Source organism: Manacus candei, unplaced genomic scaffold, assembly GCF_025592945.1.
Source record: "Manacus candei isolate 608988 ecotype Guabito, Panama unplaced genomic scaffold, ASM2559294v1 h1tg000082l, whole genome shotgun sequence".
NCBI lineage: Eukaryota > Metazoa > Chordata > Aves > Passeriformes > Pipridae > Manacus > Manacus candei.
The window spans coordinates 4,465,441-4,491,364 of NW_026138130.1; the positions used below are offsets into that span (position 1 = coordinate 4,465,441).

Genomic DNA, 25,924 nt, shown 5'->3' on the forward strand with positions numbered 1-25,924 from the left:
TTAGCACCCAATCTGACTGCTGTCAGCAATTACCTCCTCTGGAGTTCTCAGCCCCAGCCAGAAGCCTGGGGAGGAGATTTGATCCTGGTTCTCCTGAAAGGCATCTCCCGTGGCCCCGGGAGAAGGTGTGCTGTGCAACCGTCCCCACCAGACCGAGAAGCAGCTTCTGAGGAGGCGGCACTGTGTCCTAATCAGAGGCAATAATAACAACCTTGCCGTAGTTAATGAATAGATAGAGAAACCACAGACCGTGCACCCTTTGTCGGGCCTGACTGCCGTTCGGATCGTCCTGTCTCTCGCCCTGCAGCCCTTTCACCTGTCACAAGCTCATCTGGTTAAATACCCTGATCACTCACCCGTCAGTCAGTGCGAGAAACACTTGGCTTTACAGCGGGAGAATGAATCCTCTCGTCTGGGTAAACATCTTTTATTTCTTGTGATGCTTATGGCCAAAAGATAATGGCTGGGACAGAATGGGAAGAGTCATAGGACAACTGTCAAACTTAGGAAGAAAATCCACTCGCGTTCTCCAAAAGATCAAATGATTCAGCCTGAAGCAAAACATGCCAATAGCTTGTTGATACAAACTAACTCTCCAGTAACAACAATTTGTACAAGCCCATTCCCTGTGTAATAATAACCCTGAGGATGAAGGCTAGATTACAAGCACAGCTCTAAACCAACAAACTACTACCAACACCCCTGAGAGGAAAAATATTTTTGCTAACAAATCACATTTTGCCTTCAAGAGGCTCCTAGAAAAATAAATATCAAAACGTACAGATACCGTCCTTTCTTGCTGCATATTTCACTTAAGTAGTTTGCTTGGTAATGACTTTTGCTTTTATTTCAGCCCACTTGAGTATTTCATTGGCTGAAAAAGCACTGTCTGACTCGTATGGTGTGTGCTCATGTACAGTGTTACAGGGTGCAGATGCCCAGGACTTAAGCCCTCGAGAACCTTTTTGATGGTTTTTGAAGCCAAACACGAGGAAGCTCGTTCAAGGATAAACTTTCAGGTTTGCATTTAGACCCTCTGTAACCACCTCCAGCTTTTAAGGGGCTGTTGCACAAACACATACAATACACAACAGAGTTTCTTCACAACAGAGCTGCTGAACTCTGCCTGTCAAACACCGAGCACAAGCCCATTTCTACCCTCAGGTTTCTGTGCAGGAGCCTTATCGATTTCAGTGGGAAACCAAAGGTGTCCTCGAGAGAATTTCAATTAACAATTTCTCAATGTATACAGCTGAAAAACTCTAGCTCCTGAAACCACAGTCCTGAAGGGGATGACTGCAGGCAGGGTACGGTGTGGAGGCGTCACAAAGACAGGCAAGAAAGTGTTAATGCCCTGCTCTTTCCCCATGTGTGAATACTGAGCAGGAAGCATTCAGGAATGGCAAGAGGAATGGAGAAGAAAGTTCTAAATGCCAAAGAAATATTGCCAATGGCTTTTAAAGAACATTTGTTCCTCTCTGTGAGGCTCTTCTTTTACCTCTGGGAAGTTCAGGGTGCCTCTGCACACCTCAGAGAGGTTTCTGCCACCAAGCACAGCCTGCACAGGGCTGCTGCAGGGACACTGGGTGTCTGTGCCTCCACTGGGTACAAACTGTCACAAACTCAGCCCTCATGGGGACAGAGCAACATCATCTGTCAGTCACTCATGGTGGTAGATTGCCCTCCCAGGGAGCTGTCTCCCTGCTCAGCCGAGCACAGCAGAAGACAAGCAGGGATATCTCCTCGCTTCTTCTCTGCTCCTTTTCTTACAAGTTCCCTTCCCAAGCATCAAAACCATAATTGGAAGAGATTTTCTAACTGCACAGCAGGTGGGCAGTGGAACAAGAGAAGGAACTTCCTCTACATGGCATCATGCAAACCCTAAAGCATCCAGTTCTAATGGAGTTATTTATTTCAAGCCCAGCTAGCCCAGATGTGCCATCACTACCAGCATCATTAACCTCATTTGGGGTGAAATGACACAAGTACAAATCAAAATCTGCTACAAAGAAGCAACTAATTTGGAAGAGACAGCCTCAGGCCCACCTTCCAGTGGGGATGGGAAGCTATTAGGCCTTATTGCCCTAAGCAGGAGCCTTCACTGCTCACTATCCAACAGGAACACGGGTCACACCTTCAGCCTGCTGTCCGAAACAACTGTCTGCATCTGACAAGTGCTAAATCCACTGGAGAAGCAGGACTGGTGCTTTCCCCTGCAGCCATGCCTTTCTCCTGTGGCTGGCTGGGCAGAGATGCCCTGCAGAGCAGCGAGGAAGCCAAGGCTGGCCGGCAGACACGCAGCAGTTCCGCGCACACCTGCCTCCTCACCAGAAGCAAATGGCTCGGCACCCTCTAGCAGATGGCAATTCTCCTTCAAGTCCAAGTGACAAAAAGCCTTGCTGCAAAGTGAGGAGGGGGTCTGTTCTGCTCCCCAGCAGCGGTATTTGCAGCCACATTCCCCGGCAGTCACACACACACCATCTCCACTAACGGGAGGCAACGGCAGGACAGGTGCAGGACTCCCCTGACCGGCCAGGCTTTCAATCACCTCATGCCAGATCGCTCAGAAATTCAAGCAGAGGTTGTTACCGTGCTGCCACAGCAATCCCTCTGTGTGCTATTTAAAAGAAAAATTAACTGCAACCAACAGCCTTTCCTTCCACAGCCATTAATCCCACTGACCACACAGATGCACGTTCTCGTACGAGGCGATCCCTAAAAGGAGCCTTGTCAGTCAGTGGACATCACCTAACGCGCCCGCCCCAACGGGTTTGGTCCAATCTGGGATTTTGCTTTTTAAATCTCAATGAGAAATTCCCCGTTGGACAACTGGTTGAGCCGAGCTTTCCTTAGCTCAGCATAAGATGATTAAAACCATGCTACCCGGGAGGAGAGAGATAATGTAGAACACCAGCGATTTATCAGGGACAGAACCAAGAATCAACACACTGACAATAATTAATACAATTGTAACCAAAAATAAAAACGAAAAATGTTCTTTATTTTCTTCTCTCTTCCCCCTTAGGCAAAATATCCTAATCATTCAGTCTGCTGCCTGCCAGAATGAAACAATTCTGGGGCTGCTTAAAAAAGCAGCCTAATTTCTGAGAGTCCAGTAGTGAAAGATGACTTCAGTGATTTACAGAGAAAACCTCCAAAGACAAACATGTTTCTAATCAATGCTCTGAATCATTCACAAGGGTGCATTGTCCAAAGCAGGAGAAATTGGCTTGTAACAGGAAGAATTTAGCAGCCCATCTCATCAGCTCAACTCAGCTCCTGACCAGACAAATCTGCCAAAGAGACTGAAGTTACATCCAGCCTCTTTAAAAACAAGAAAGGTGCAAACAGGTAACTACTCAGGGGGAACAGTCAATTAAGGAGGGTTGTTCAAGCCTTGGTGCCAGTTACCAGTTACTCCCATTAAGTATTTCCTTCCCGAGAAACAATCACGGCAGCCCTAGGGCAGAACTGGCCAGGCATTTCAGCCCACGTGTTACAGCATTAACCTACTGCCCAGTAATTGTGCACCATCATCAAATATCCATTCATGACCCTTCTCTCCTCTGGGTTCACAGAACAGGTCATGAGGGGAACCAAACGAGCAAGAAGATACCAGGTCAGGCTGAGGTCTTGCATCCCTTCTGAGTCTCTTCTCCAGATGCAGCCAGACAGCATTGATTCCCACCACAGACACACACAGAATAAGTGGCCTTTTCAGGACCATTCCTTCATATTTGCAAGCAATTATGGTTCTTTGCTAGTGGGTTCAGTTTTTGCTCATCTTGCCTCACTCAGTGCAGGATCAGGCCCACTCTGGTAAGTCCACTGATAAGAGAGCACAGAGCTAACAAAATCTAGCCTAGCAAACCCCACCAAATTAATTGGAATAAAACTGCTTTGGTTAAAAAGCTGGCACTGTTTATTAGAACAACATAGATAATAATGAGTCTGGGCGAGGGAAGACCAGCACATTATTTACAAATTATACGCCTTTCTATGTCTCTCTTGGTTTAGGGACCTTCTTATAAAACTTCCTACAGTTAGAAAGAAAACACAGTTTTGACTCACAACCTGGTATCCAGAAGAGATTTATTCTATTATATGATTCTGAGTCCTGAATTTAAGAAGAGAAAGCAACAACTTACAATCCATGAAAAGCTGCCAAAATATCAAAAACATCCCACAAACTTTATCTGCGCTTCGCCACGCACATAATCCCCTTTGCTCCCACAGGAATTCTCATGGAAGCAATGATCCTTCACGTAAGAGCAAGACTGGATCAGGCCGTAAGGCTGTGGTACTTGGACGAGAACTGGCATGTTCCCTTTCCTCTCCTCCCCCTGTAGGTAGACATTTCTCAGGGTCTTATTCTGAAGAATTTCTGTATTTACATGACAGCAAGAAAAGGGAACCCATCGGCTCCCAGAGCTCAAAGATATTTGGAAATATGGACAGACGACCCGAAAGAATCCAGAAAGAAGCTGTCTGAATGGGAAGGATTTCTGAATAAACAGCCATGCCTCTGGTGAAGGCAGATATTAACACGGTAAGCTACAGCTCTCCCAAATAAACAGCACTGTTTCTTCTGCCGATAAGCCTTCTTTTCAGAAGGCCTGACTACATGCTTGTAAAAACGTACTTTGAGATCAAAGACACTAATCTAAAGGGCTTTCAAAAATACTCCCTATGACATATATATATGCAATGTATTTCTATTCTTAAGCAAATCACAAATGACAAGAAAATTGTGACATAAAGCAGTGCACGTCCACTGGGGCAGCACGAAGTTAAGGGCAACACTGCTATTATTAACTCTATGTCATTGAAATCTTTCCCCCACCTTCAGAAACGCAGACTGTAAGGACACGGTGTCAGCCTTTACTTTGAATCGTCTGGATTTCTTTCCGTTTTGTGTCAACAAAGCTCAGCATTTCATAACGGAGATGACAGCCTCTTAAAATACATCTCGGCAAGGTTTCACATGGATGTGTGGAGGGGGACAGGCTTAAGGGTTATCACGGAAGGCAAGAGAGCCGACCGCGTTAGCAAATATTCCCAAACGTTAACTTCCAAAACGTTCTCTTTCTTCAAAAAAAATCTATTTATATCCTTCCTGCAGCGACTCTTCAGTCCCCCACCCCCTCACCCAAATGAGCTGCTTTCCGACTTTCTCGTTCAATACATTACAGCCAATTTCGGTCGGTCCAGAGGGAGGGAGAGGAAGACCCGCCAGCTCGGATAGCCTGTGGAACTATCCAGCTATTATTAGTTTATGCTCAAACTCCGGTGGGCACGGCCGGTTTGTGGGTACCATATTGTGTGCTTGAAAACGGGGATGGCGGGGGGAAAAAAAAAGAAGTCCTTTTTCGGTCTTTTCCCCCCTCTCGCCACACGTAAGGCTCCGACAGCCGCCCTGCGGACCGGCACCCGCCGGGGAAGTTTGTGCTTTTCCAGCAACTTTGGGTCTCGCTCCTCGCCCCGCCGCTCCGGCGGGGAGCGGGCGGAGACCCCCGCGCCCGCCCGCATCCAGCGCGCCGGCACCGGCAGCGCCCGCCGCGGCCCCGCCGCCGCCGCTCCCCCGCAGGCCCCGGGGCGGCCCCGCGATGCGCCACCGCGCCGGGCCGAGCCGAGCCGCGGGGTCCCGGCCGGGGCGGCGGCACTTACGTGTGCTGCTGCGGGAAGCTGTAGCCGTGCGCGGCGGGGGCGGCGAGGAGCAGCAGCAGGGCCAGGTGGCCGCAGAGGGCCGGGGCGACGGGCGCCGCGCTGCCGGTCGGAGCCGCCATCGCCATGTTTCCATTAACGGCGCGGCGGGGAAGGGGCAGAGGCGGCCCCGCGGGGCGGGCTCCCCCCGCCGCCACTCGTGCGACGAGCGCGGCAGTCCTCGGCAGGGGCGGGGGGCAGCGCCGCGCCGGCTGCGGGCACCGACCGCCGGGCGCTCGCTCGCCCCGCTGCCTGTCCGCGGCGGGCCGGCACTGAGCGCCCGCCGAACGCTACTTTCCCTCAAATAGGCGGCCCGGCCCGGCCCTGCCTCCTCCCCGCCCGCTCCCTCCCTCCCTCCGGCCCCCCGCGCCGCCCCGGCCCCCGCCGCCCCGCCGCCGCAGCGCATGCGCCCGCCCCGCGCCCCCCGCCGCTCCCGCCGCCCCCGGCCCCGCACCGGGATGGGGCGTCCCGGCCCCGCATCCCGACCTTCCCTTCACCCCGCCCGCGGTCTGTCCCCCGACCCCTTTGCCCCCCGCCTCCGGGCACTGCCCCGCTGGCGGGTCCCCCCCGCTGCGAGCGACGAGGGACATCGCGGCTCGTTCGCATCCTCCGCGCGGGTCTGTCACTGCCATTCCTGCCCGGGGACCGCGTTCTCCTGCGGGGCCACCTCCCGGAGACGAGGCGGCGTATGGGAATCTCCGGTTATGAATAATAATAATAATGCCGGCTATGATATTTTTTTTAAGCGCGCTGTGACTTCGGGGAGTGTTCCCGGGCGCGGCAGGAGGGCAGGCAATAAATTCAGAATAGCGGAATTAACAACTGCAGCCCCGAAATCACCAGCGTTTCTGAGCCAGACTTTTGAAGGCCTGGATTTTTTCAACGCTGTCTTCTGGGTAGCTGCAGCGTAATTTCATCTTCCCTAAACTCAAACCCAAGCTGCTCGCCTTCGAGGGAACTGCCCACTGCCAGGGCAGGGACAGCTGGGAAAGGCAGAGGCAGGAGCCCTGTCCGCAGGCTCTTCCCTTCCCTTCCCTTCGGAGATAGCCTAAACCTGCATAATCTGGTGCCAGGCGATGCATAGCACAAACTTGCCCTCTTTAACTTCAGAAAATCAGTAATATTGACAGGATGGCCAGATGTGGACAGATCTCTTGAGGAAGAGCCTCACAAACTAGGTATCAGCGTTTTAAAGTTGCAAAGGCTCTTTGGTCCTGCCCACTGTAACAGCAAGGCAGCAGGACAGGAGCCCCTGGCAGTTTGGATTCCATCACAGAGGTTTAAATGCCTTCCAGCTTGGGAAGGGGAGAGGATTTTGGTGAGGAGAGATTGCTTCTCTGAAGTGCTCATGTCCTCCTTTGCAAGGAAGGGTTTTCTTCTGCCGATGGATGGAATTGCCTCCACCCTCTGTTCTGATGTGTAAAAGAAACATTTTGGAGTAATACAGAACCAGGCTCATACTCCTGGTGTCCCAGGGGCACTGACAGTGCTACCTAAACTCATGTGGTCACATCCAGGCACACCACGAATTTGATGCAGAGAAGAGGACTGATGTATAAATGGAACAACTAGGATTTGATGCACCAACTCCAGCTCGAGCTGCTTCAGAGAGACAATTTGTTTTTTAAAGAGGTAGAAAAACACTGTCATTTTCCCAACTCAGATTGGAACTCAGCAGTAAAACCCACTCCTGAATCCAGAAAAGCAGACTTGCAAAAACATCAGCCCCAGACTCTGATAAGTTCAACACAGAAATGAATATGCACAGTAACTTAATACTTCAATGAATTATTAAGAAATATGTCAGTATTGCCTTTCTAGCTCCTGTACCACGTGCAGACTAGAACTATTCTTTGCACACTCTTCACAACACAGTCTGGTTTTGCAATTTGTATTTCAACTGCACATACCACACAGTTTAAGCCTGTTTTGCATGGGCTATTACAGCTGAAATCACAGTTACTGACCTGTCATATAGAAGTTTCCAATTTACAACCTCCAAGTGTGTTTCAGCAGTGGTAAGTGGATAATCTCTAGTGTATACATGGGAAACAGAGCGACAATAGGATAAACAGCTTGTCCTTTGCTGGCAGAGTCAGCAGCAGATAGCAAACACTCTTCATTGTGTAGAATTTGGCTTTCCAAACTCTTGAAAGACAAATTCTGTTGTCTGTTACATCCCTACTTTCTTTCCCAGAGGACCTGGGTTAGCATCTGCCTAACAGACACAATTTAACTCAAGATACAAGCCCACAGGGGCCAGCTTTTAGGTTCCCATTCTAACAGGATAGCCAGGGTCTAAGAAGCAACATCACCACTGCCAGATATCCTTTATAATATGGGATTTTTCTGCATTATGCAATCTGATCCTCTGTCCTGTAAGAAAAGCTCAGGGACACAAGTGGGTATTGCCATGGCTATCAAGTGCTTTCCCAAATGCCTGGCATCCAGCAGCTGGCTGCTCCACAATTGCAAATGCACTGCATGTGTGCAGCAGCCCCAGCACTGGATGCTCCAGCCTGTGCTGGAACTGTGTGTGTGTGAACAGAGCGACTCACCAGCACAGGCACAGCCACCCGACACATTCTGGACAGCCAGGGTGATTTATTTCTTTGAGACGTGGCTCTCCCAAGCCCTTACAATGGTTTTGTTTTGATCCAGACACCAATGTCCTTCAGAGCAAAACCTGACCTTGTGGTCTTACGGTAGGAGCAGATTTCTAGACGTCAAGTAATTACTTTCAAATGTGGCTGTTTGGGTTTGTTAACAGTACAACTTTGCCTGATATGTCCTTGTTTTTAAAGAACAGTCCTGCACTGCTGAGACGGCTGTCGTGGTTTAGTTTTATGAAGTTTTCTTATTTCATTTTCTTATTTCAAATGTTTTTGGCTACTTGTTGCTGTGATCTTTGCAGTCCATACATAGATAGGTTGGTTAGTAAGAAGCTGCTTGGAAACAGTCTTAAATGAAAAGGGGCATAATCATGGAATTAGCCAAGATACATGGCACCAAAAAAAAGTGTTCATTCATGCCTGCATGCTGCTAGATAGATTAACCCTGTCACCTCTCACCCAAAGCCCATTTCAGGGCACAAATGTATACAAATTTATCAGTGGGCTCCTCTTACTGCCACACTTAAAAATGCAGCAAGTTTCATTTCCAAGCTGTGCACAGGAGCCAGTCACGTCCAGAACCTGCACAAAACCATGTGTTATAAAGACCTTATATGGCAACAGTTTTCAAAATCAGTGCTGTCCTAAAAGGGTGGGAAGCAAATCAGAGGAGTCATCTTCCACCTGCTATTCTGTTGAGAATGACAGGAAAGACAGCCCTGCTACACACATTATCCTTCACGTTTTCTGCAGCAGGTGCTGCTACACTGTGGCCTGTTTGAAACACTGTCTAACCTGCAGCACCAAGCACCACCAAGCCAGAAACGTGGGCTTGAACATGGAGTTCGAGCCATCCCCTGCAGAGCAGCTTGTGATATGTCAGTGTAGGTTCTCAGAGCAAGTGTGAATCAGCCCAACATTGCAGTGAAAGCACCGTGATCTACAGAGGACCCTGTGAAATTCAGCACAATACCTGAAATACCGACAGGGCTGCAGCAAAACAAGCAGCACCACTGCTGCTCTCCCACGTCTTTTAGTGGAGAAGCCATGTAGGAGGAGGCTGTCTAAGTTGTTCTTATGGCTGATTTATTTGCAAATGCAGGTGAATGCTAGAGAAGGTGTGGGTTTAACTCTCCCCTGACTGATCGTTTCTCAGGAAAAATTGGGAGCCTTTGCACTCAGTAACTGCTGCACGGGTATTTCTTTCTTTACTCCTTCAGTTAAACAAAGTTCAGCCTTGCCAAGCCTCTGCTTTCAGGCAGAGAAGGGACAGTCATACATACTGTCCTAGTAAAGCACATCCCCTCTGTGCAGCCAAGTGACAGAGGGGAATTAGTGATGCTACTCCTTTCTCCCTCTTAGCATTTTACAGTGAAGCACTGCTGTTTTTACGTTTCTGATGGGCAGCTGAGGTTCCAGCATGTCTAAGGGAGCACAGCTCTGCAAAGGACCCCTCATGAAGGGCAGTCAGTGTCCCAGGATACAGCCTTCGACTTGAGGCAGGTTGGCACAAGCACCTGGCTTGGTACATGAATGGTAGTTGAGCAGAACAATCTGTCAAGTTAAATGTGAAGCACTTCCAGGGAATTAGTCCAGATCCTCACTTTTCTAATTACTAGTGCAGTTTTGCCCTCCGTGGCTAAACATGTGCCTCTAACTGGAGCAAATGCTATTTACAGTTTTGACAAATCAGTTGCTGAGTGAGAGGTTAGAAAATGTTGTTGGCATACCATTAAAGAGAGACAAATAAGGGGAAGAGGTAATTAAGAGTGAGCAAATGATAACAGCTATTACACATCCTGACTTCAGAGGTTTGTTCTTATTCTGGGTTCTTAAACCTGAGCTCCTCAGCTAATGATGTATAGAGTTGCTTGCTGCCAGATGTCAGTGTTTAAGAAAGAGGAGAAAAGAATGCACTTAACATTAATAAAAACACAAGAAGTAACTGTTGTACTTACCACAAGTCACGGAGAGCCACATCGTGTTTAAAAGCCCAAGGAGTGAGGAAACAGCACAACTGGTGTTTGCAGAGATTTTGAGCCAGAGCAAATAAGAACCTGCAAGGAAGAGCAAAGAGTTGTCCTGAGGATTCCACCGTGGACAGGAAAGAGAAACAGCACAGGGATGACATAAAAGCTGTTCCAAAATCTGTTCCCACCTGTCACCAAGGGGCACTTACTGGCATTTCCAGGGCCTGTGCTGCCCTGACATTACAGAGTCCATAGATCATACATTTAGAGGAGCATCCAGGTTCTTTGCCCAAAGTGATGTTATGCCAAGGCAGAGGCTTGGTCTGAGTCCACAACTGGAATTAATTCCTTCAATGTTATCATTTGGTACTAGTTTTCTAGACAGTCTATGAAGTACATGCACTCCATCTCAAACTGGCAAGTCTCACAATCTCTCTGGGTGATATTCCCATTTATAGAGGCCTTGAGCATAACTGGAAGCCAGCTCTGGAAGTGTAATTGGAATTTGCCTGTTGACTTAACAATTTCTTTTTTGTTTTTGTTTTTGCCTTCAGTACAGGGATGCAAAGTCCTATCCAGAACTGTAAACTTTTCCAGCTCTGTGAAGACCTAGGCTCATTGCCAAAGGGCTGACAGGCCAGTATGTAAAATGGGTTATAGTCACACCATCGCTTTGGAGGCTGCTGGGAGAGCTGAAAACACTATTTTCTTCCAGCTTTTACCTATACCTGTGCTCAAGGTACAGACCTGGTGTGACAAAAAATAAAAATGCAAGCATTCAGTCAGTCATTTTAGCTCAAGTCCAAGTTATCTGTCATTGAATCATTTATCTTTGGGATCCAAATGATACTTGTGCAGGGTGAAATAGCTGAAGTCAGCATCCTATCAAGTCACACAGCATTGCACTCAGTTACCTAATGTAGTCACACCTCACTATTGCTTTAATTTAAAACATGGTTACTGCACAACAGCAATCAGCACTTGTTTCAGAGTTCAGTACAGCAGACACTCAACCTTGACCCATATCTAACATGAGGTGGGTTTTTTTTCATTTAGTTGGACAATGATTTAGGATTGCCATCTTGTTAAGTGCTTTCACTGTTCCCCCCAGCACTTTACAGTGGAGAAATATACACCTGTGGTATATATAAATATATATATAATCTTGTAGGTTGAGCACCCAAGAAACAAGGGAGCTGAGTGACATGACCAAGGACACACCAGAAATCTGTGACAGAGAATAAATGAACCCCAGTTTCCTAAAAACTGTCAGTTACCCAGGGCCTTGGTCTGTGATTGGGGCCTGTAAGTGCTTTTACAAAATAAATACATTTTTCTTATTATTAAATTCAGAAGAAGACCTAAAGGTGATTTGATTAGATCATATAAGTACCTTTATCATGAGAACACAGTGGGTTTTAAAGGGCTTCTTAATCTAGTGGAAAAAGACATATTATAAGAACCAATGGCCGGAATTTAAAGCCAGAAAATTCAAATTAGAAACAAGCTGCAGAACTGAGGGGTTTCTAACTGTAAGGATGATTAAATACTGGAAGGACTATCCCGGAATTATTTGCCTTTTGAATTCCTCACATCAAGAGTAGATGTCTCTCCAGAAGATCCAATTTTGTCAAACACAAGTTACTGGGCTCAATATGAGGGTAACTGGATGAAATGTCTGGTTTTTGCTAAGCAGGAGGTCGGATTAGATCATCTTATCATCCTTTACAATCTTAAATTCTATGAATCTATGAATAGTAATGACCATCATTGTATGTTACAGCTTGTAAAACAGCAAAGAGCACGCTGCAACATGGCTGGGAGACAGAATAAAGAAGCACGTTATAAAAAAAAAAGCACTTGGCTCTGGAATTAAACCTGTGACTGGTAATTATTTAAGCTTCACCCATGCATTTCCAAATTTTCCCCCTAAACAATTTTTTAATTAGGTTTCAGTTTTAAGGATAAAAAAAAAAATAAACCATTCATCAAAGAGGTATTACTGTGTTCAGAACAGTATCACCAACAGTCCCCCACAACGTTTAAAACCCCAATTGATATAGAAATAGCTGCTGATTTTTGGGAATTATACATAGGAGATCTGTAAAGGAGGGCTTTTCTATAAAAGGTTTTATAGGCCTGAGCCTGGGATTCCTCTATTATACTTGAGGAGCTATAAAAACTTTCGTGCTAGATCATAACAGTCTGTAGTTGTGAATGCAACAGATTTCACAGAAAATCTGTTTTAGCAATGTCTCAGGGAGTTTTTCAAATAAAGACATTGGCACTGCTCTGTGCTTCTTTGCCCAGAAAGCAAAATTCTTTCACTGTCACGCCACAGCCTTCATCTTAGGCTTCCACATCGGTTTAAAGACCCACTCAGAAATCAGGACCTGTGTCTCCTCCCTTGGGGTTGTGAATGTGATACTTCTTTGTCAGACAGAGGGGTCTGAATAAAATCCATGGACAGGGACCTGGAGGCCTTCAGTTTGCATATCTGCCTAACGTTCATCTCCACACCACAACGTCTGAGCATCTCCCAGTCTCTAACAGATTTGTCTTCCCACCACTTCCGAGAGAACGGGAAGTGTAATTCCCACATTACAGTTCGAAAGCTGAGATATGGGGCACCTGAAGAGATTTTCCTAACATCAAACATTTGTAGCAAAGGAGGGGCTGAACAAAGGTCTTGCAATTCTGAAGAGGTGTGCCTCATATTCCAGATTGTCTTCCCCCTTCTGCATTTGGCTGGAATGAAAACGACTGAAAGAAAAGCGGCACAAAAAATCAAGTTAGACTAGAAAATTCTCCCTACAAAGTGCTGCCTTACTGATGGGGGGAAGGTAAGAGAGATATTATGCTTCACAAGCTTCTGAAAATTTCTACTAATGTCTTTCTTAAGAATTTCAGTCATTGATTTCATGTGTGAATTTTGGAAGGAAACACGCACACAGACACACACACACACAGAAGTCCTTCTCTTGGAACAAGAGCTAAAACTATAAAAGCAACAAAATGTGGAAAGCAGGCCTGCAGCAGTGTGGGTTGATATTCTGTCTTTAAATCATTCTGGCACTTGTTTTTTTCCCCTCGAGGTGGAAGTGGTAAGCATCAAGGCAGAACTGCAGTAGCCCTAAATCAGAACATGCCTCTGTTCATGGGTTTACAAACCAGACTCTTTGCATTCCCAAGCAGAGGTCTTGGTGGTTCTCTACAGTGCTACAAAGACAGTTCCTGCACAGCTGTTCCCTCTGTACAAGCCAGCTTGCTTTCTTTCTCACCATGCATATTTTAGTACTGCTGACATACTCTGACATGACCATGGCCTTCTTTTCTGGCCATATACAGGTGGCCCCTAAACATCCAGTGTTTGAAGGATCCAAATCCACAGTGCTGCTTATCCTGGAGAAGTCAGAGCAGTATAATCCTCCTGATATTGTGATACTAACTAAATTTTGTGAATTCTTTGCTATTTAAGGTACTCTTTTCTTCCTCTTTTCCTCTGTAGCTCTGTATCCTCACCCTCTGCATCCACCATCCAATTACTCATCTTTCTTTCTCTTTTCTCACCTGCCCTACTGAGCTCTTTAGTCCAAAGATGAGGTGACAGTGCTGTCTTCCCTCAAATCCCCTGGATCCTTCCTGCAATCTAAAGGACTCTACCAAGCCAAATTCTCTCTCCTTTTTTCTCTCTCCTCCCCAACATTACATTTCTCCTCTCCTCTCTGTTCCCACATTTGAAATACTTCTTTAAAGCAAGAGGCTCTGTCTTCATGTGTCATTTTGATCTTCTCAGTGCTACCAATCAGGCTATTCCAAAACGACAGGAAAATATCTCTGGCCTGTTCATCCCAGTTAGTGTTACAGCACAAGCAGGAAGATACAGCAAGCATTGAAAAATCAAAAAGAGATCAAGGAGCACCTCGCTTCCAAGCTAAAGGATGTGTGTGTGCAGCTCACTGGGCAGCAACAACATATTGTCATGATATTCCATGTTAATATTCCAAGGAGAAAACTGAAAACTGGTCAGATCACCTCTGAAGCACACCTTGTAATGTGGGCTAAACAAGGAGCCCACAAAGAGGTGCTTACCAAGAGGGGTGTCCTCCCAAGGAGGTGCTGGACATCATTACAGCTGGAGGAGATGCACTGCACATCTCTGGTGCAATCACGTGCATCTCCCAAGGTCAATTCTTCTGTGAGCTGTGGGTGGCTGTGACATTTTTCCAGAAGACAGGCATCTGCCACAGCTCCCTGAATTATGGCCAAGGTAGCTCATGATTCATGCATGCCCATGGGCTTAATGCAGCAAGTGCATGGCAGGACAGAAGTGTCAAGTGCAGCACAAAGGCCAGTGAGAACAGGGGTGAATCAGGCCCTTCCCTGCCCGGGGTAAGGGGGGTGTAAAAGAGACACGAAAAAATAAAGCCAGCTACAGGTTATTAACACACACTGGTGAATGTATTCCATGTTTCACCATCCCAACTGCTCCTCCTGCCCCCCAAACCCATTCCACCTTTCAGTGGGTGCCACCCTGTTGCTGCAAGAGAAGCACTCCAGTGATATGCACAGAAAATGGAGCCTGGCCCCATCACACCTTCCCTGTGCAGGGCTCACGCCACCCACAGCCACGGTGTAACACCACCCATGCATCAAAGTGACGGCGGTGCCTGCGTGCTGGACACGGGCAAAATGAAGTAATGATGCCAGCAAGGAAAGTAAAGGTCATGGACGTGGAAAAATTGGAAACAACAAATAAGCATTCAGGTGAGAATATATTTACTGCTTTCCTTTAGACAGCTAATTATTTTCTTTCTTGATATCTCTCGCCTTGCCAAAGCAGCCACTTCTGGGCTGAGGCAACCACTTGTTTTGCACAGTCCTTGAAGTTGCCAGATTGATAGTTTAGTGAAGGCTGTAGGGTTTTCTGCTCTGGTGGCAGTCTTTTTTTGCAGAATCCAGACCCTTTTCCTGTGCCATGTGCCAAATCATTCCTGCAATGGGGCAGCAATATCCTATCCTGCCTGGGGTTCAGGAAAGCAGTGGAGTTTTCAGTGTGATTGACATATTTTTGCCTTCAAACCAGCCTGAGCTCCCTTTGGCATGTAGTGCAGTAAAGAGAAGAAAATCAGGGTTTGAAAAAGAAAAAGTATTTCAAATTCCATTCTGTCCTTGATCCTGTAGAGAAGGACCTGGAACAGATACTCCAGATAGGTGCAGAATAGGATCAGGCTCTGGCAGTGCTGTTTTAGGAAGAATGGGTGCAGCAGTTCTGCTGTGGTATTTTCTCTACACTAGGCTATGAGAGATAATAGGTCTAGTGGTTAAGCTAAGAGTATCAGGAGACTTTATTTCTAGCCCTAATTATATCAGAAATTATCTGTGTTTCCTTGAGCAAATCCCTTGCTTAAGGTTTAGCACCACAATTTTCCAGTCAGTAAAATGTTTAGACACCTCCAAAGCACTGAGATGCACAGATGGAAAACCTCATTGCCATGATGTGGCACGATTCATGAAAGAAGGTGCACGTGTGGGAAACTGAAGCTGATGGCCAAAGTTTGCAATACTTTATCACATCCTGGACTGCCTCTTTCTTAGTTCAACAAAATATCTGGGAACACTCTATTTTCTAAGCCCCATCATACTTTCTCTTGGTATTGGCTTACAGTTTCCCAAGTCTATCTAAGTTTGAAAGTATGTTTATCCCAAAATGAAAATCAATAAGAGGGTTTTTTTTTTAAAAAAAAAAATGGCAGTATTATATGCTTAGATAGAAGGGCCAGGAATCCTGTGCTTTTAAAACCACCTGACAATGAGGTCTCATCTTTGGCATAGAAACTGAGCTGTTCTGTAGGTACCTTGTTTGGGCTACACACAGTGTGAGTCTGTTCCCCAATCAACCCTCACCCCAGGTCTGTTTGCTGACTGTGCTGCCACTGTACTGCTGCAAAGAAAAGAGGTATCCAGACATCAACATGATTCAGGGGCCGAGAGGACTGCAAAGAGAAAAAGGGTATTTTCCGAATCAGTTCCCCATGAAATCACTGGAACTAGCGTTGTCCTGGGGGATAATAGAATGGATCATTAGGTGCCTTAAAAAGTTCACATTGGATTTTGAAGCCACCCTGCAAGATGAAAAATCAGTAGTTTAGTCAAATAAATAAAAGTCAGTGAATCCTCTTTAAGCTATGAGCACAGGGGCAAAAGGGTTGTAAGAAGAAAGAGATTCCATTCTTCACAAATGATATGTTTTAAAACTCCCCCCTTCCATCTCAAATCCTTCTTTCCCTTCTCTGGTGATTTAATCACATGAGGTACCGTAAATCAAATTGCTTCCTTTTCTCCTCAAGTATGAGTTAGCTCTTAATTAGGCTATTGGGCAAAAATGAAATGCATCCTATTTATAGCTTGGGATATCCTTTGTGCTAATGTAAAGGTTAAAACCTATCTTTGCAGTGTTTCAGGAGTGGGATTCTGCTCTTGCAGACAGATGCTTTACCTATTGCTGAATTCACTGATTTACACACACATAAAAGAGTAATCAGGCCCATGGTATTTAATTTTTCTGTTTCAAACTTCTGTTCAGATAAGAGGATACACTGAATGCCAAGGTGAGCAACCAGATCATTTGGGCCCAATTATTTTCACTCTGTGCTTCCCATGTGTACAACAGAGGGTATAATCTAATATCCCTATCCAGGTGAATGGCAAACCTGACAGAAGGACATAATGTACACATGGAGACAACTGGACCCGCTCCTGAGATACTGCCCCATCGTGATAAACAGCTCAGCCACGGCATGAGTTAATGTCATCATGCCATGCCAGCACCATGGGATGGCACTACCCTGTGTTGTGATGGCATCTGCTTATGAGGAGAAATTACCCTGCTCATGCACTCGGGTCACCAGTCAGAGGAACAGAACCTGCTGCCTCGCCTGTGCAGGGTCTTGGATGAAACCCCTGGCACACATCTGAGGCAGATGTGGAACGGATGGGAGCCAACTGGGTCTGCCAAAGCCAGCATCTGAGTGGAACTTGTCCCAGGTTGGCCTGGGATAATGATAATACATGTCTTCATTTTCCAGCTGATGAAATTAATGCACAGAGTTACTGTTGACATCTGGAAATACAAACTTAGAATGCTGATGCCTCTAGACAATGCTAATATTTACTACTAAGCTTATTCTTTATTAGGAGATACTCACCAAGATTCATAGAAGCCTCAGTTACAAAAACTTCTTCACAGTCAGGATTTTTCCCAGGACAACTGAATATGTCCATGGGAAAGACATAAACTTTCCAGATTTCTTTCACAACACAGATTTTGACGGCTTAGTCTTTTGTATCCTGTTTCAAATCAATCACTGTGGTTCAGGATAGCTCTTTGGAATAAAAAGTAAAGCCCCATCTGAGACACTCTACTACTACAAACTCCCAACAGAGCAAAGTACACCTATCATTTATGCTCAGAAACAGGTTCTTTTCCACTGCTAGATGTTTTTCATGTGAGCAGTGTAAAGTAAAATGGAAATGATTCCTGCACTAGCTGGTGTGACTTGGCTTATAACATCAAACGGGAACCCAGAGAACAAACCATTATTTTCCTGGTAGCTACAGTAAACAACATTAGACTGGCTGAGAGCTGTAGCTGGGTCCCAGGCAAAACAAGATCTTTGCTAAACAACATCAACACAGTAACTAAAATGTGAATAACTAAATCATACACTCTGCAAGCTGAGCTACCAAATGAAAGTAAAGCGCTGAATTATTTGAATGCTCTTCAAAACTAATTTAAATTTCACCCACTACTGAGACCTCCATTTGCTGGCATCATAACTAATAATGGGAATGCTGCTGAAACGTCAGTTTTAGCGAGAAGCCCATTAAGAGAATGAGGAAAAAAAAGAGACATCATACAAGAAAACCAGCCGTTTACAACATGGCATATAAGCTCCTTGCATAGAAATACAAAATAGCTGGAAATAAAACCCAGGCAGTAAACTGTCCCTTTTCCAACACATTCAATAATCACATCCATCCAGAGCTTCTCACAGGAAGCCCTGAATATAAATATTCCACAGCAGATGCTGCACTGGCATTAAAGTTCCCTGTTGGGGCACTGGATGATTCAAAGGGTAGTAGAAAATCTGCACGCCTTTAAGATATTGGTCTGAAAGTAGCCCAGGTTAATTTTGGTATGAAAGTAATTTCCATCTGAGAGGATGTTTTAGGCAACTGGAAACGAACTGGAGGTCTACTATGTCCCACTCTCAGCTGGCAGCTCTACAGAGATGCACATCTACCAGGGAGACTGATCTGTTCCTAAATCCTACCCAGGTTTGTGGCTTATATAAGCATGGCTCATCCTTATAGGAGACAGGGCATTCGTGCTCAATGCTGGGCATGCATGCTCCTACTCCAAATTAAAGGTTATGGAGACTAAACAACACTTTGAAAGGAGATTTTTATCAACAGCTTTCAGAGGTCTAAACAGATAGAAATGCCATCCACAGTCATTTAACCAGCTCTCTTGCTGACCTCACCATAGAGAGTAATTATGTTAGTTTGGTCTGGGCTGTTTTATGTACAGTTTTCTTGTTCTTCCTTTATTTATAAATCTTGATATTTCAGTCTATTCCATCAAACTGTCTTTTATAATAAGCTCAACAGGGCTCAGCTCTCCTCTCGCAGGAGAGTAAATCAGGAATGTTTGTATTCAGTGAATGCTGCCACCCTCGTTTGAAACCGTGGTCCTAATGTTTAGAGTTAGTCCTCATAATGTTGTCCAATATTGAAGCTATTGATGCTTACATGGTTGATAACATTTTTTGGTTTAAGCTGGGTTAACATGAGATATATTCTAACATGAACAAGTTGCTAGCAACACAGAACAGTGTGAGTGTAAACTCACACTGGCTGGTCTGCTGCCCCTCCTCTACTGTGTCCCTAAAATGTTCCACATTGCAGACAGTGTGCTTATTAGCACAGTTAGAAGGCAGAAGTGCCTGATGACGAAAAAATCCTCCTGCCACTCAAGAAATGCAAATATTCTGTTGCAGATGGCATAAAGAGACTGGGCTTACACCCAGTACTGATGCTGCAGGAAGGAAGAATTTGGTGACAGCATCTGGCAAGTTGGGAACTCCCTTACCCCACTGGAATGCAAATTATTTGAACCTGGTAATTTATTAGGTCCACATTTTTTAAACATAGTCAGCATGAACCTGATTTCTCAGCTTGTAAACTCATCAGGGCAAGGACAGCCTGCAGAGCTGAGTTCAGAGCATCCTGATCCCAACTGGTGTTCCTGAACAGCAGTAATGAAAAGCCAGTGACACCTTCATCTGTTGTACATGTTTGTGCTTGTTTATTTAGTCATCATCACCATCCTCCTTAAGACAACTATACTCAGTTTCTGTCTCTCAGATATTGATCTTTCTTGTACCAATAAACTTCCCACAGGTTCCCTCCAAAGGGGTTATGACATCTTTCTGCATATTCTTGGTTATGGAGTTTTTATCGGTAACTGTACTTTCAAAATTGTACATTTCTGAACAGCTGACAAGAGCAGGCTGCACACTGCTCTGCTGTCTGAGGAGCAGTGCTGGTGATGAATGAAGAGATTTGCTTAAAGCTGGGCAGGGATGCTCATTCTGAAAAAAGCCCAAGTCCCAGTATGCACTGTCTGCCTGGATGTGACTCACCAGGCGGAGGTGAAGGTGCAAAGCTCCTGTTGGGGTTGTCTCCAAGGCATGGAGACACCTCACTCTGTGAAGATGCAGCCCATAGACAACAGCTGGCCACGTCTGCAAATTAGCTCAGATCAATCAGTCTCCTTCTCTCCCACTTCCCTGATGAAATTCCAGTCAAACAGCCATTAACAGGTCTCATTACTGCTCTCTCTCCTGAACTGTTGGGAAATTATCTGTTCTTTGGCAATTATTATATTAGTTTGTCCAGGGCTTCCTCCAGGAACATGGCCTGCAGGGAGGCAGGCACGTGGGACCTGGCTATGGGACAAGGCTTGGCAGGAAGCAGGGAGACCTGTAGTGCTGCAGCCTGGGGTATGGAAGTCTGAAGAAAACCAATGTATGCATGGAGGAATGACATGAGAAAGATCTCAGCTGGAGTGCAACTTTCATGTCCCTCTTCTGGGCCACCTCTCCTGGCAGCGTTAAAAACTGCTACAGTGAGGGGTAATGTACCTCAGTTTTGGGGTTCAATCCTCCCCAGTTTTACCTGCCTTCACAGGGGAATACTGGCCTAAGTAAGTCTGCCTTAAACCTGTGCAGGAGAGTGCTCAGAGCACCTCCACAGACACACACTGTGTTCAGACCACTTGATTAACTGTGAAGCAAAGTCTGATGTGCCAAAATCCTCCCAGTCCCTTGGTAGATGTTAGATACAAACCCATACACCTCTGTAATACTTCACTAACAGGGATCTCAAGAGATTTGCTTTATGCACCGACAGTGGTGGCAATTTTTGTTGTATTTTTTGTGGTATCTGGAGATTCTGTTATGGAAAAAAAGAATTTCCTTGTCTCCAGGGTTCCCATGCAGCCACCTGAACTGGATAGTTTCATAATACAGAAGGCAAACCTGAAGAAATGGGAATTTGCCATTTTTAACCCAAGCTGGGGAAATTCAGAGCTCAAACATTATTTGAATAGCAAGGCTTGATGATACTACTTGACTTAGCTTCTCGTTATAGCCCTGGGAAAGGCAAATAATATTATGCCATCTTCACTGCTCTAAAAACTCAAGAAAGTTCCCTTTGTAAAGTCACTGACATTCTTGGGTCTTGAAAAGTAGAACTGGAAGAGAACTTGAGAGATCATCTAGCACTGCCCCAAAGCAGGAATAAGCCTAATCCTCTCCAGTCATTGGTTCTAACTGGTACTTATTTAAGGTTGGTTTGAACATATTAGCTTTGGACAGCAGTTAGAAGCCAATATTTATAATCAGCTGGCAATTTTGACATGCATAATATCTGCTATAAGATATTGTCAATAGGATCCACACTGCTCAAATACTAATGTTCTGACCTTAGACTATACTTTTATCCTTTCAGTATTTATTACAGTTACTTTTCCTGGCAACTCTGCTCTTCTTTTATTCTCCTTGGAATTGAAGGAGCATCAGTCTGTTATTCAGTCTGTTGCTTCTGAGTGCATCCCTGGTACTGGGAAGGAGACTGTTCCTTTTTCTAGTGAGAACCAACCTGAATATTCCTCAATACCTGCCTCTGTATTCTGTCCATAGATTGAGTGCTGCAATTAAATCTCAAGTAGTAACTTGAAGCAAAAAGAAATAGGCAAATGCTGCACAGGTGGTGTGAGAAACTGCAATACTGAAAGCCAGTACAAGTGCTGTTAATTATGTAAAATAAAGTATTTAAAAGTGGGTTTCCCTATCTCAGAGATGAGTAAAAAAATATCTGGATGTTCCTGTCCACTCTCACCAGATCCATCTACAAACAATTTAATGAAAACTGCACTGCTTGAATGGTTTTGTGTGACATATATTGTAATTCAGTCTGCAGTAATCAGAATTCACACCCAAAAATTCTCTTTGATCTGGCATCCTTCCTGATGTTTTCTATTTCAGGAAACTAAGGAAAGCACACTGGTCCTTGTGCAGTTTGAGTTGGTCTCCAGTTTTATACAAGCAGAACTTATGGAGTTTATGTTATTTATATCCACTCAATAAACTATCTGAAGTGTATTACCCACATCTTTCATGAGTATAAAACTGCTTATGACTTCAGCCAGAAAAAAAAAAAAAGAAACCAAACCCAAAGTATCAGTGGCCTAGTGGCTTATATTCTCCTCCTGACAGCCAATAATTTAATTCAATCCTTCTTCCTGCATTCCTAAGAAAAAAGAGGCTTCAGAGTGCATGGGAATCTGGCCAGTAGTTAAAACAGTAGTTTGAGACATACAGAAGCTCGAATCTATGCTTTGCTTTGCTATTATCTCCTCCGTGATGCTTCCTTTCCCTGGAACTGTTTCAGCTCTGCCCTATTTTTTCTCTGGTCACCAAGGCTCTAATGTAGTACTCCTAAAAAAAGCAACACAGTAGGTACAGTGACTGCAGGCTCATCTTTGCTCAGCAGTGCAATAGCTTCTTGGAAGCAAGCAGAGGTGCAAAATATAACTAACTACCTTTCCTATCAAAATCAGCAGGAGAAGCCAAAGCTGTAGTGTCATCCCACTTAACACAGATGAGTCCTGGTGCAACACCCCTCTGCAGCAGTTTGATCAGCTCTCTCTGCCTCAGAACCCTGAAGGAGCTGAAGACATTGACTCTGGGTCATTAGTCCAGGATACAAGAAGATTCTGTTTCAGGGCTGAGTTAGAATAAGAGAGTTCCCAGAACTTGGTGCTTTGGTCAGACCCCATCTCGTTCTTTATGTCCCTTGACCACAAAATACTGACGTAGAATATAACCCTCCAAAATCTCAGAACAGCAGTCACAGAGCAATTAGAAGCATGATCTGGAAGAAACCAAGGAATATCTGTCTGTTCCATAGGAAGGGACCCAGGATATGATTCTTTGAAGGGTTTGGATAGGACTGCACAAGGGTGGCATTCAATCTGCCTGCATCATGCTGTGGTTTGTTTATTGCCTTTGTTTGTTTTTTCCCCTACAGCATTTGCCTCTTATTCAATCCATCTTCTATTTCCTTATCATCAGATTAAGTTTTTCAGTTATTTAATGTCCTGTAATCTTTAGATCTCATTCTTCTCAAGGAATATTTTTGTGCCTAAATGAAATATAAATATGCACTACCAGCAGCAATGCCCACCATTGTGGTTGCTCAGCTTTCTCCCACATATGACACTGTGAATGAAAATTTTGCCATTTTCAGGACAAAATATAGTAGGGTAATAGGAGGGACTTATCTATGAAGAGTTAGAGTGGAGAGCTAAAAAGGCACAGAGAGAATGGAAGGATCCCAGGACTTGATGGGAGTGCAGAGGGAAGAAGTCAGGTTATGGGCCAAGTAGGTGACAGAAGATGAGGTTTTAGGATCAAAAAAAGGCTCTGAGGGAAAGACAGCACAGGGTGACTATAAACTAAAAGAAAAGGAGATGGAAACTTAGAAGAGTGAGTTGGAACTGATGGAACTTTGCTTGTTGATGGACGGAGTGAAAAAAGAAATCAATAGAAAAGCTGGGGGAGAGTGAGAGCTCGAGAGACAACTTGCCAAGAGCAAGGGAACTACAGCACAGACCTGAAACCAAACTCATCCCTCCTGCATCATCTATTGCCAGCCAGGAAACTCCCTGACAGTGTGCATCTGGTTATTGCTTTATTCTGCATCCTTTAATGTCAGCATCACATGGCATGTAGCAGTGTAACAATGCACCCTGTTAGCTCCAGTGATAGAAGTCTGTGCTACAGATCTGAACAAAGTGACATTAAACTCCTGATACAAGAACTGCTACAAGCCCTGCTACACCATGGATCTAAACATCCAAATTGTGCTGACTGGGGAAAACCATCTCTTTGCTCTAATAAAGACAAGTACATTACAAAAGGTTCTAAAGCCTGTTAATTTTGCAACACCAGTGATCACGAAGGCGTGTGTCAATCAGGTCCCAAAGACTGAAAAAAGGGGAAAAGTTTGTTCAACAGACTTTTTGGCTGAGACCTGAACACGTGCACATGTCCATAAAACTAGAGGCAGAGGCATGGGTGCTATTCTGAGGCCTGCCAAAAGAACAGCATGACCTTGGGCAATCTATTAACCTTTCCACACCTCAACCTCCCCATCCATATAAAAGAGTGAGGATGATATATTTTGCACTTGACAGGTTTGTAGATCACTGAGACCTACGAGATACACCCAAGGGTAGCTCACATTAACTAGCTGGTCCTGCACCTCTCAGCAGGAGAGCTGCTGTTTCCATTTTATGCACCACCCAATGCAGTCAGAATTATGGTCAGAAATCAGCTCCTGTGGTCCATTAATATACACCCCAGCATCTCTCAATGCTGCAGTCGAGAACTAATCTGCCTCCAGTCTCAGCTAATTGGAAAAGGTTTTTTTTCCTCTGTGTTATGTGGATTTCCAAAGTTAAATCTTGAGTGATAGACAGTGCTGTCACAGCAGCATTAAGTGTTTAGAGAGTGATTATTCTTGAAAGACTTCCATTTTTCAAACTTGTGCTTTCAGAAAAAGCTGTGGAAATAAATGAGAACACCAAGGGCTAAACAACACTTTGAGCTTTATAACAATGATCTCCAGAAAGGGGCTGCAATAGCCCAAAGCCTTGCCTATTGCATTTACAATTACAAGAATCTGCAGGTTTCCTCATATCACTGTTGGCATTTAGGGGCTTGCATCATGTGAAATCCTATTCATAACAGTCAATGTGCTCCTGAGAAGAATCACTCTCAAAACGTCAATATACTTTTTTGTAACCTTTCTATTTAATAAAAAAAGAGACAGCTTCAATTAGTGAGGAATGTTCCACATAAATTAGATTATTTTAAAAGTTCCAGCAAAATTAAAAGGTATTTTTAGTAAATGAACACTTGTCACTTCAGCAACATTTGTAGCCTTTTACTCTTCTTTTTTTTTTTTTTTTTTTTATTTTAGTTTTGATACCTGGTCACTTATTCTGTGTGAGTCAAACCCACACTCCTAATTTCCCACTGCAGCTAACAGAAACTATGCTTGTTGAGAAGATGAATAAGAAATATTCAGTATTTATGATCCCACTGCCACAAGCAGCTAAACAGCCAGCTATGTGGAAGCTGAAACTTGCCCCATACAGTCTGTATGCTGTTGATTCCCAGAGAAGGGCCCAATTTTAAACACCAACCCACCTCACTGTCTTGCCAGGGGAAATCAGCACACTGTGCCCTGGGATGCACAGACATCCCAGGCTTCAAGCACTCAAAGGCCAGCCCTGCCAAGATGAACCATGCTGGCTGTTTAGAGATGAAATCCCAAACCTCGCTGTCAGCAGGTGGAAAGGAGCTTCCTTTCCTCTTCCATTCTTCTGGCCTCCCATCAGTACCAGGGCTTGAACTATTCTTTTCCTTTTATTCCCTAGAGGAATATTTAACTTGCATTTTAGAAAAAAAGCTATTATTATTATTATTATTATTATTGTTATTATTATTATTATTGTTATAGACAGATTTATCAGTGAAACTCTTCAGGGAGAAAGCGTTTGTCATCCGTGAAAGTGCAGCACAAAGAAACCTGGCCTTATCTTACTAATTACTCCAGTGCCTCCCCAAATCCTATCAAGCTGCTTGTTATTAATCAGTTAGAACAGTGTTGCCTGTATGGCAATATAACATATGCCAGGATGAGATCTGTTTGCAGAACTCAGGCTTTGGCAATGAGCAGGAGCTGCTGATGCCAAGAGAAGCAGTGTTGCTACAGTCTATCAGCCAGATCAAGGGCCGGCAGACACGTGAGATTTCAGGCACTGGATCCAGAGGGCTGTGGATGTCATGCCCACATCTACCTTTCCCCCACTGCCCCTAAAATAACCATATTGTGAGTTAGCCTTGAGCCCAAATGAAACATGGGATAGATGTGGATGTAAGTCTGTTGGGGGTATCAAACACTATGGTGCACACCTGATGTTCCATGAAAAGACAGAGGTAA

The 25,924-nt window shown here is 44.9% G+C and overlaps 1 protein-coding gene across 3 annotated transcripts in view; it reads right to left on the reverse strand.

The window, feature by feature from the left end:
• The window catches only part of CACNA2D2 (calcium voltage-gated channel auxiliary subunit alpha2delta 2), a 238,878-nt gene that overhangs the window by 206,064 nt on the left and 6,890 nt on the right, over positions 1-25,924 (reverse strand). For 2 of the 3 annotated variants that reach the window (XM_051811400.1, XM_051811398.1), the window contains exon 1: positions 5,668-5,986. In XM_051811400.1, coding sequence (XP_051667360.1) covers positions 5,668-5,792 — 125 coding nt within the window. In that variant the 5' untranslated portion in view covers positions 5,793-5,986. Of the gene's footprint in view, positions 1-5,667; positions 5,987-10,273; positions 10,373-25,924 lie in introns of those variants that run through there. The other variant, XM_051811399.1, reaches the window with a different exon arrangement.